General features: G+C 41.4%; 1 protein-coding gene across 1 annotated transcript in view; it reads left to right on the forward strand.

Moving 5' to 3' along the window:
• The window catches only part of RGS7 (regulator of G protein signaling 7), a 521,147-nt gene that overhangs the window by 488,788 nt on the left and 20,372 nt on the right, over nucleotides 1-11,987 (forward strand). Inside the window, exons 16-17 of the mRNA XM_014523762.2 lie at nucleotides 5,164-5,253; nucleotides 6,549-6,602. Coding sequence (XP_014379248.1) covers nucleotides 5,164-5,253; nucleotides 6,549-6,602 — 144 coding nt within the window. The remainder of the gene's footprint in view (nucleotides 1-5,163; nucleotides 5,254-6,548; nucleotides 6,603-11,987) is intronic.

Genomic DNA, 11,987 nt, shown 5'->3' on the forward strand with positions numbered 1-11,987 from the left:
AGAGTGATACTCTAGGTATAAAGAACCCTGTGAGCATGGCTTTAACAAGCTTTTCTTTCCCATAAATATATAACAGTTTATATCTTGGGGACCAATTTAGTAATACAAATATGGTCTTGTTGTGCTTTTCATAGACACAACAGACAGATGCTTCCAATCAGAAATGAGGCTGTGCATATCAGTGATTTTTTTTTTTTGATTTGGCAAATGAAGCAGGGATGGAGGGGGAAGAGGAAAGGGGGAAATGTTTGATTTGAACCAAAACACAAATATCTTGGCAATGTTTTAAAATGTTTTTGTGTTAAATGAAATATTCATTTTCAACCCTTGTAAAATGCTTAATTTTGGGGCACTTGTAAAAAAAAATGGTAGCAAAGTGCTAAATTTATAAATGTAGTAGTAGTGATGGCAGCAGTAGTGGTATTATTTACCCGCGATGTAACTGGCTATGTATATATCCAAGATGTGGGCCACCAAGTTCAGTTCTTCTGCCTGAAGGGATCTGGACTTACATCCCCCAGGAGAATGTCCTATTCTGGGGCAAAAGGAAATATGTTGTATTCACATGTGTTCACATGCACACACTGTCTTTTGATGATGCTGTTCTACTTTGCATGATGAACTAGTCATTCACAGAGGCAAGGACTGCAACCTAAATATTCCGGTTCTGGGAGCTACATGCAGCAGCATGGGGTGGAGCCAGGCCAGCCTGCCTCTATCATGTGGGGCTCCCCATGGCACATATACAGGTTCCAACCCTTGCATGTCCCCAGTGGCAAGCCCCATGTGATGGAGCCAGCTGCCTTCCTTGCTCCCTGATGCCACCTGCAGCTCCTGGGACTCTGCCAGAAGTGGATGGGAGCCCTGCCTCCTGCTTCCCAAGAGAGTCTTGACATCTGCATGTGGTGGTAGGAAGCAGGGAAGGCAACTGGCTCCATCATGCAGGGCTTCCCCCCAGTGGAGTGTGAGTGCCAGGAGCTACATGTGAGCCACAGGGAGCCCTGTGCGATAAAGGTGGGCTGGCCTGGCTCCACTCCCTACCAACCCATGCAGCTCCTGGAACTGGCTGGTGCCCCACCAGATGGCAGCACTTGTGTGGGCCATGAGCACCCCGTGGGCCTGCCACCTGCTGCTGTTGGGGTGGGGGCTGTGCACCATGAGGGAATGTGGGGGGGGGGGGGTCCTCACACCCCTGTCACCCTCCTTCACACCCTACATACTCACATCCACATCCTGCCTACCCATACTCCGCTCTGGTCACCCCACTGGGTGTGGATCCCGGGGTCTGCTCTTCTACCAGCCCCGTGCTCTGTGCTCCAACCCAGCTGCAGTTCCCCTGCACACCCACTGCTGCCACTTCCCTACCTGCTGGGGAAGCTGAGCAGGTCTCGTGGCAGCAGTGGCCCCACCTGGAAGCTGTGCATGCTGACCAGGCCAGAGCCCTCCCACACACAAGGGTGGTAGTGAGACGTGCAGGCTGGTTGGAGTACAATTAATTGGTGGGTGCATTCTACTGGAAGGTAAGAAACCAAGTCCAAATCCAGTCTAGGACTAATTGTGAGTTGGTGTTTGAAATGGGGGTTTCTGCCTCTCCGCTGAAGTGTTCTGAAGTGGGTCTCTCTTAAATCCACCAGTTGGAATTGTTCCAGTTTGATGCAGACTGTTTAAATAGGCATTGAGACAGAATAAATATGTAGCATGGTGGTTAGGACATTCATTGGGCAGAAGTGGGGGGAACCTGATTTTCAGTCCATGCTCCACTGAACAATTAACTATTTTTATATGAAGTGCTATGGTATCAAGTGAAGAGATTGAAAATACCCAGCTCAGAACATTGTGTAACTAGGTAATTTGGCCACTCTACCAGAAGTGGAAGAAGTAGGTTTGAACCCTCAGGCAAAAGAGAGGCTTAAGATAGGGGAGATCCAAGCTTGAGTGAGGATTTGAACTAGTAGGCTATTGAATTGAAGGGAATACTACCACTGCTTTTCTCTGTGGCGGTTCTTTGAATTAAACCCCAATTTTTTTTTCTACCTGGAATCTTCCCAAATTCATAAATTATTTCACAGTAATAAATGTCCAGTAGCCTATTTGCCAAAAGAAAAAAAAAAAAAAAGCTCAGTTCTAGTCACAGTGCCTTTTGTTTTAGATTACAAAAATGTGAAAAAAACAACATATTTTTTTTCAAGTGAACTATAATATATGTTCTTTTGTGATAGTCTGCATGTGACTGCTTGACTCTATTGAACCTTTGGAGATTAAAATGTCAGCAATTATAAAACAAAGGCATAAACTGGATGCTTAGAGACTGTATAGCTCTGATGTATTTAAAAGTAAAGATAGTTGCACTGGAATCCTTAAAGGAAAAGAGACTTAACATCTCCAGAATCTTCCTAGTTTTTCACTGTTTATGTAGTCTTTTTGCAAGGTATGGTTTTCACAGAACTCTACTCATCTGATCCAGTTTTGGCAGTTAATGCTTCTCAGGGAAAGGAGAGAAGACCTAATCTGCCCTGTCTTGAATTGAGCACATTATGGTCTTTATTCAGCACTCTTGTTTAACAGGGGAACCTTGGCTCTGCAATTGCTTCTGATAGCTTCTTGCTCAGCCTTGAATTTGACAGCTTTCAGGGTTTCATACCAGTCTTGTAACTTTATTCTCTGCAGTGATGCTCTAAAAATAACATCATGGGGTTCCATGCTGATAACTCAGTGGGCACATCCAGATAAGCAGGGTCACGTGGCATGTGGTGCTGCAGGCACGTTTACAGAGCTACATACTGCACAGTCCAGTGTTCTCCACGCTTCAAGGACATGCTGCTTGAGTGTGTACTGTGCTGTTTTTTTTCCTCTATGGTTCTTTTTATCCCTGGATGTCCAGGGGTCAGGAAAACCATGGAAAAAAAACGTGGAACAACATACACTTGGCCAGTGCACACTGCTGAAAAGTGGAGCTAGCCCACCCAGAGTCACGCTCTGCTGCCAGCCAGGCTCTGCATGGCAGAATCACCATGACTGCAGCCCCAGCAGGCCCCCAGGACCCTAGATAAGGATTCAGGGGCCATCCCAGTGCTGGCCCCATCCTCCCCTACCCCACCAGCATAACTTGCCTCATGCCAAAGTGTGCATGGCACAGGCATTTCCTGGGGACAAGAAGTAGCAGTGCAAGGTGCATCACCGTTACTTTTCCTGGGGAAACCAAATGTCCATGAACATCTGGACACACCCAGTGTGTCCAAATCATATGCAAATAGTTTACAGGTACATTTTTTTAACTCATCTTTACCAACTTGACCTGGGATCTGGGAGTCACCATGGGTTCATTACAGTGAGGGGAAAATGCATCAGATCTTATAAAAGAGAATGGATCTGACCCCACATCCACATTCAGTTGCTCAGAAGATGTCTTATTGTCATGGTTAATTTTCAGAGTTTTCACATACATTATAGTTTTAAAACTGAAATAATATTAAAAGCATTTTTACCTAGATTATCTGGCACCTTATGATCAGCCATTCAGATAATTGAATTTGTTTAGGCAAGCAAAAACTTTATAAATACATTAAAAAATAAAACCAAACCCCAACGGTTCAGTCTTTCACATTTCCAAGATTATGTAATAATTGTCCTTTTCTTTATTATCATTTACCAGTTATTGCATAAAACTTAGAACAGAGATGAAACCTTGTATTAAAGCTTAAAAAGAACAGTATACAATACTAACAGTTACAAGTTACCCTATTGCATCAGACTTAAGAGTACAGATGCTGTAGTCTGTTAAATGGAGCTTAAAAAAGGAAAAGTTTTAAAAGGGTGGCTGCATTGAGCTTTATTTTAAAATGAAATATTTTCATGAACACTGGCTTTTGTAAATCATCCTATCCCAACTGGGAAAAATCAAAACCTGCAGTATGAAAATACTGTACTTTGTAAAGTAAGTTAAACAGGTTGAGAAACAGTAGTCTATATAAATATCTAGCATGGTGATTTTGACCAGGGCCTTTGCACTCTGCTGCATAAAACTATTCCCAGATAAAAACCAAATTACTCTGGATATTAGAGCATTCCTCCTGGATTTGATTTATGAGCATTCTCTATCTTTGTGCAGATTTGATAACTACCCAGGCTTTATGCTCTTTGAGTCAGGGGTCACATGTCTATGGGCACGTGAAGACATTTGTTGCACCTGATCTATGATGATGCGGCTTACTTTAAGCTGTGTGATAATAGATCAGGAGTGGCTTGTGCACATTCTCACCAGTGCCTTTAGCCATGCCAGGAACCCAGTCTAAGTAATTTGGGGTGAGGGGTAGGGGTAGTGAGTCCATGGGGGTATCTGTCTGGAGATGGGGCAATGTGGAGGGAGAAAAATAGTCTGGCCATGATTGGGGAGGTAGGAAGATTGCTGACCTGGGGTTTTCCTAGCCCCAGAAGTGTGTTCTGAACATGTGCAGATGTTCACTAGGTCAGGCTAACCCATTCACCATCTAACTTAGCTCACCTCCTTAGCTGAGCTAATGTAGATCAGGCTGACCATTTTTTGCCCAATTTAGCCTCTCCATATGTTTGACAGATTAGCACTTAGATTGACTTAACCCTAGCTAGATTGATCTAAATGTAATGTCTGCACTCTATACCAGTGATGCTAAACCAGGGTTGCAGTGCCGCAAGATCCTTTGAAAGATGATTTGAGGCGTGATGAGATAAACCAGTTGTGAAGAGATAAGCAGATATGTGCAGGCCTAGTTCCCTGCCTAGCCTCTCTGCAAAAACTCAGCACTGTAAATAAATAGGTTGATTTTTCAATTAGATTCAATTTCATTTTCTTTTTTTTCTCTCCTTCACCTAAGGGTGCAGGTAGGAGTCTAGCCAAATAACCAATAACTTTAAACTCATGTTTTTAAGTGTAGCCAGTACATAAGGCTTAATTATTTGGTTGTTAAGTTATCTTGGAACAAAAATAAACTGCCTAAAATATCAGGTACTACGTTTCATTAAAAAAATCATTTTAAAATTAATATTAACTCAAACCAATTAACCATTTAACCTGCAGTTGTTTAAAAAGTTGTTTTCTATGGACAGTAATTGCTGTAATTTAAGAAAAGATTTTCAAAATTTCATTTTAAAATCTCTGTCTGTATCTGGGTATATTTCTTTTTTTAGGAGCACATTTACAAACTGATGAAAAGTGATTCCTATCCTCGTTTTATACGATCCAGTGCCTACCAGGAGCTGCTACAGGCCAAGAAAAAGGTATTGGTGCACCTTGCCTTTGTACTGCCACTGCGCAAAGTGGTGCTTATGTTTGTTACAATCCTTGGTCTTCTCTCTCCCATGGCAGTATACCTGGATATCTGGTAGGTGACTAGGCTGGTTTATTTGGAGGTCACATGCATACAGTAGTTCCAGATATATACATGTGTATATCTCCTGCATGTGTGCATGTTTTAATAAGTTAAATACAAGACCTGTTTTTATTTATACACATAGCCCTGCTCTTTCTGTTGCCAAGCAATTTAAATTGAAAGGTATTTTTATAAATACATTAAAAAAATAAAATAAGACCTCAACAGAGCAGTCTTTTTATTTCCAAGGTTATGTAATAATTGCCATTTTCGTTATTTTCATTTCCAAAGCCACTAAATTTGTTGCCAAGTGATCTTAATTTCAATCATTGGGAGTTCTCTTTTTTCCACTTTACATGATTCATTTTATTTAGGCTAGAAATCTAAAAAGAAAATCAGATCATGCCACATTCCTTCAGAAAAAGATTTATACCCTTAATGTGACATTCATTTTACAGGCCCAGAACATGCAGTAAGTTCTGCACAGGCATGTCTCTAATAGTGCACCTGCAAGGTTGGTCCTAAATATTAAAATGTGAGGCATTTTGAAACCATTCAAATTTCAATAACAATGTTTTTGTTTGTTTTTTTAGTGGACCTGATTCTTCCACTCAGTGAGCGATGAATTCTAATTGTTATTACTAAGGAGCTCAGTGCTTCCAGAATCTGGCCCATTATTATTAGTAGAACTAATATGATAGCTATGAACTCCAGAATCCCATGCTGTGCAAAACAACAGCCTGAGGATTATGTGGAAACACTATTATGATGTTTTTCAAATATTGATGTCTAAACTCCCTATAATATGAAAATACTGAAAAATGCCAAAGAGCTACTACTGTATATATGTAGTCCTTAAATTTTGCAAATATTGGTTCATTAACCCAAGTTGTGGACTTCATTATTTTTTTTCTTATTTTCAGTTTTATTTTTAACTCAAACCAGTTTGGTTCCCCTGACATTTTTTTTTTCTTTTGTTAAATCAAGTACTCTAACTGCTTTACCCATCTGCTGTTATACAAGTTGGCATTCACTAGCAGCTTCATATCTACTTTTGCTTCTTGATTTGTACATGAGCTTTGTTTTGCAGTCCATCGTTTCATCATTCCTTCTTTTCTGCTTTATTTTTTTCTGGCCTTTCTTTTTATTTTCATTTCTTTTTCCTTTTTTTTTTCTTTCCTCCTCCCTGTTTTTAAATTTAAGTTGGATCACACACTGGATCGTCGAACATCTTTTGAGAAATTCACACGCAATGTGGTAAGTTTATTGGCTTAGAAGAATAACATGCCTGGTGAAACACCCTTGTCCCTTCATCACCCAGTTCCTTCACCTTTTCTTTTCTGCGACAGCAGAAAAAGCTGTTGCCTTCATGCAAGTTCACAACTTTACATAGAAATGACAGCTTTATACTAAGCATTCTTTACACCCTCCCTATCCTTTTGCCGACTGACCTCAGAAAAAATGAAGGCTATTACTGTTGCCATAAAAGAAGGAATGGACCTATGGAAGCCATGCCATTTGCACTAAGAAGCATGAACTTCACCCTAGAATATGGAGTTAATTCACTCTGTGTGTTCATGTTTTGTTTTGTTTTGTTTTTTTTAATTAAGCTAAGGGGACCTGTGAAAACCTGTTTGATATTGTTACTTTCCTAGTGCATCACCAAATGACATTTGCATTTTTAACACACTGGATTTCTTTCCTTTTGTCTTTGCTTTCTTTTCCAAGAAAGGCTCTTGTCCATTTTCATAATGGGTCACAGGGAGAAAATAACCCATAACAAATACCCCTCAATGTCTCTCAAGTCTAGTCTATCGTCTCAGAAGCAAATGTGCCTGCTAAGTAGCTGATGCTTATGATTGTACAAAAAATTTGTTTGGATGTCATTAAGGGGACGTAAAAGCAGTCAACGTTCCTGTCTACATTCTTTGATTATGCTCTTTTTCTTCTTCATTGAAAAGTAAGAACTTATTTTTTAAAGATGTTGCACTAAGGTAAAAAATGGACATTGGACCACTTCCTCACCACTAGATGTGAGTTCCACTGCTGTCCTCTCTTATGGGATTCTTTTTATTTCTCTCTCTCCAGTGTCTTTGGATCTTTTTTGACATTGTGCAAGTTCAAACTAAAGCATTCAACACATTTATTTTTATAGGGCAGAAACATCCCTATTTTCCCATGCCATAAAAACTGTACACCAACACTGAGGGCGAGCACTAACCTGTTATGAAAAGAGGTAGAAAGATCTTGGATTCTACTCAAGTTTGTCTGCATTGTCTGTTGAATTGTGCAGTTCATGCTGCTCTGTGTGTGTGCGTGTGTGTGTTTGTGGCTTTTTCTGTGACAATCAGTTAATGGACCACTGTGTGTTGAAATGAAAAGTATAAGAGCTTCAGCAAAGATCATGGTTTTTGTTTTTAGATCCTAGAGGAGGAAGAGAAGTTCTTAGAAACTGCTTCCTGTATAATGAGTCTCAAGAATATTTGTCTTAGCCCTTTAGATAATTTTTTTTTTATCTTATAAACAAACAAAATGTGAAGAGAAAAAACAAAAATATCCAGAGGGGGTATCTCACATGCTAAAACAAAACTAATCATTTGATGTTTTGTTATAGGCAAAGGCTTCCTGCAATATCTATTTAGTGTATTATTTTGCAAATTCAGGAATTAATTTGGCTTTGATGGGACAAAGTCACTAAAAATAACTAAATAGCAATGATGTAAGCAAACAATTTGAAACAAAAACCCCTATATTTTGCATGGTTTTGTTGCCATAGCATGTTGCACTGTGATGTGTGTATTGTCTCAAGAGGTTGATCTATAATTTAAAAAAAGACCTTTATATTTAACAATTATGTTTTTTTTCACTGAGATGTTTATAGAAATTTCTGTCTTACTATAATCTGGTTTGCACTAATAAAGAAAACATGGAAACAAGTACAATATACTTTGACCTTTGAGAGCTAGACTTTTTCCAATCTACAGTGGTTGGGAATCTACAATAATTGGGGTAACTATAGATTTTAAAATAAGAGCAGTAGCCCAATATGAGCAGAAGGCTGATTAACTTATTTTAGCAAACCCAGTGCTCTTGAGCGAGAAATATAGCTGTAACATGTCTGTGATCAGGGTGATCTTATTTCCCTACTTATCTTTAAAATGCGCTTTTTTCTGTGCACTTGTCAATTTAGGGATAAAATATGAGCAACAAGATATGGGTACCATAATTAAATGTAAATAATTGAGTAATGTTACCCAAAGTCAAGTTAGACTTTTTTGCAGTGTGCTCATTCCCTTTTCTTTCCATCCCAGCTATGTCTTGGTTTTTAGAACTTTATCTGTAGTGCTTCACCCTAGTACAAAGTGAATACTATTGGTGGTGTCTAGACAAGATGCTTACTGCACAGTAGCTACTTACTACTGCACAGTAGCATTGTCAAGAAGCCATGCGGGGATGCTACTGTGCAGAAACGCCGATTACTGCACAGTCATTTAGTATTCGGGTATGCAAGTACTAAATGACTGGAGTAACAACTGTGCAGTCAGTATTTCATGTAGACATGGCCACTGAATGCTTTGGTAAATTTGCATTACGTAATGACAGAGTAAGAGCAAAAAGATCTTGAATAAAAAGGTATGTGTGTGCCAAAGAATAAGTATAAAGAGGAAAGAGTCAAGGTGACAGAGATTTTGAATAAATATAGCATGTAAGTGAGAAAGTGGGGGGGAAATGGGTGGAATAGAATTCAAGAGGATAATGAAATCTTGTGTGTAGCCTTTTACTTTGCTAAATAGGGATTTGGGCTCCTATGATAAGAGGTCCTACCCTGTCCTGGTGCAATGTTCTACTACTGAAGGAATGGGCATGGAAATAAAAATATCGTTTTTCTTATTTCAACCTGGATTATTGCATAAAAGGTATAGATCCAGTTATGTAGCCTGCAAAGTGTCTCTGTCATGGTACTGAAATCTTCAAAACCCACAAAAAGCAGAAAGCTTTCTGTACTGCCTTGATTAGGCATAAATTGAGCACAACAAATGTGCGGTGTGATTCTGTCTGATGCAATACTTATATTTTTCCTGATGCAGTTACTCAGAGAATATCAACACTTCTAAGAAAAAAGCTCATCCCTCTAAAAGGACATTTATCAACTGCATTTACTGACCTAGAAGGCCAAATAGTCATACACAGGTGCACTTCAGTCAATACCTCAAAAAATAGCTGCCCACATGCATCTGGATTTGTGCATGTAAATAGTGACATCCGTGTACCCACATGCCCATTTGTGGGCACAGTTGCCCACCTCCATCTTTATAAGTTCCTATTTGTGTGCACTTATGTATAGTGTGCACAGACAGCTAAGGCATCTTGTCTGTTTGAAATCTGGCTTTAGGAATTCTAGGCATTTTAAATTGTCCATAATGTTTAGAGATGGTTGGAAATTCTACAGCAAGACATGCTTCTGTAAGAAAACATCTCTTCATAGAGCGTAGAAATCTTTAATTCAAAATATCTTTATACTGACAAACCTTTACTGAGTCTAAGGCAAGGTTTTGAAGATAACTTTGCCTGGATTCCTGTGGCCAGGGAAGCTGGATGCTTCAAGGGACCCAGCCTAGAGACACACGTGCCTGGAAAGCCTGAATGGATTCTGCTGGGAATGGTAAAAGGCTTGTTTTTGCCACCCTCCCTTTTAACGTACCAGGGACCTGGGGAGTGGGGATACCAGAGACTCCAGTGGCTCCGCAGCACTGTAGCTGTCCTGCTTGCTTTTGCATAGGCTCAAACTTATAAGGTAGCCCCTAATGAGCATGTGGGAAGTGTATACACACTGTTTTTGCTATCTCCTTCAATTTGCTGGCCTAGGCAGCTGCCTATATTACTTAAAAACAGAATTGTAAAAAATTAGAGTTGGAAAGGACCTCAGGAGGCATGGCCGATCAGTGCCTCCTGAGTCTGGGAGGGCGCGCACAGGTGCTTCTGTCAGCAGTGGGGGTGTAGCTGGCAAGCTCCCATAGACACCGGTGGTGGCAGCGGCCCTGTCAGGGGTGTCACATACCTTTCTGTGCCCCCACGACATGTCACCTATGTCAGGAGATCATCTAGTCCAACCCCTTGCTCAAAGTAGGACCATCTTCAACTAGATCATCCCAGCAGGGTTTTATCTATCCAGGTCTGAAAAACCTCCAAGGATGGAAAGTCCACACCCTCTCTGGGTAGCCCGTTGGTTAAGTTGGTCTTTTGCCATACTTCCTAATGTTCCTGTGCATCAAGCTGGTTAGTTCTTGTGCACTCAGTAAGGTTTCTTTAAAGTCCATCCAAGTGTTCTAGACCCATCTCCCCTTCAGACTGGCCTCTCCGGGGATCCTGTCCATCAGTTCCCTGAGCAAGTCAAAGTCTGCTTTTCTAAAGTATAAGGTTCTTACTCTTCTGCTCTCCTTCCTTCCTTTTCTTAGGGTCCTGAACTCAATCATCTCATAGTCACTCTTGTCCAAGTCGCCATCCACTACTATATTTTCCACCATTTTTTTCCATTTGTGAGCACCAGGTCAAGAAGAGCCACCAAGTAAGGCCCCTAGCTGGCCTATCCAACACTTGTATCAGGAGGTTGTTGCCAACCCTCTCCAAAAAGGATCAAAGGATCAAACAAGGATCAAAGGGGGAAGAGGGCACAAAAGCCCCCGTGGCTCACCAAAAGCATACGGGAATGTCTCCTGGCTAACAGGGAGGTGTACACCCAATGGAAGGGAGGGGCCATCACCACAGAGGACTATACCTCAGTTGCTCGGGGCTGTAGGAGGGTGGTCAGGAAGGCCAAGGCAAAGATGGAACTGGAACTAGCTACCCGGATCAAGGACAACAAAAAGTCCTTTTTTAAATACATAGGGGGTAAAAAGAAGGTACCGGGTAACATGGGGCCTCTGCAGGACACACTAGGAAATCTGGTCGTCACACCAGATGACAAAGCTAACCTATTTAACAATTTCTTTGCCTCCATTTTCCTTAGCAGGGACTGGATCAGCCCATCCACCGGGACCCCCTCAGGCCCCAGGGGTGGCGTACCCAGGCCTAGGGTCAGTGAGGACCTAGTCAGGGAACTTCTGGAGGGATGGACATATTTAAATCAGCAGGTCCTGATGATCTCCACCCCAGAGTACTGAGGGAATTAGCAGCGGTCATTGCAGGACCCCTGGCACGGCTTTATGAGCATTCATGGTGCTCTGGTGTGGTGCCAGAGGACTGGAAAAGGGCCAATGTGGTTCCCATTTTCAAAAAAGGGAGAAAGGAGGACCCAGGAAACTATAGGCCAGTTAGTCTTACCTCGATCCTGGGTAAGCTTTTTGAGAGAATTATCCTGGTGCATGTCCACGAGGGGCCAGCAGGGGAGATTATGCTTAGGGGCAACCAACAGGGGTTCATTAGAGGCAGGTCCTGTCAGACCAACCTGGTGGCCTTCTATGACCAGGTCACAAAATCCTTAGATGCAGGGGTAGCAGTGGACGTAGTCTTTCTGGACTTCAGGAAGGCCTTCAACACTGTCTCTCACCCCATTCTCATTAAAAAACTAGGGGACTATGGCGTCGACACCTACACAGTCAAATGGGTCACTAACTGGCTGGAGGGCCACACCCAGAGAGTGGT

Source organism: Alligator sinensis, unplaced genomic scaffold (genome assembly GCF_000455745.1).
Source record: "Alligator sinensis unplaced genomic scaffold, ASM45574v1 scaffold127_1, whole genome shotgun sequence".
Lineage (NCBI taxonomy): Eukaryota > Metazoa > Chordata > Crocodylia > Alligatoridae > Alligator > Alligator sinensis.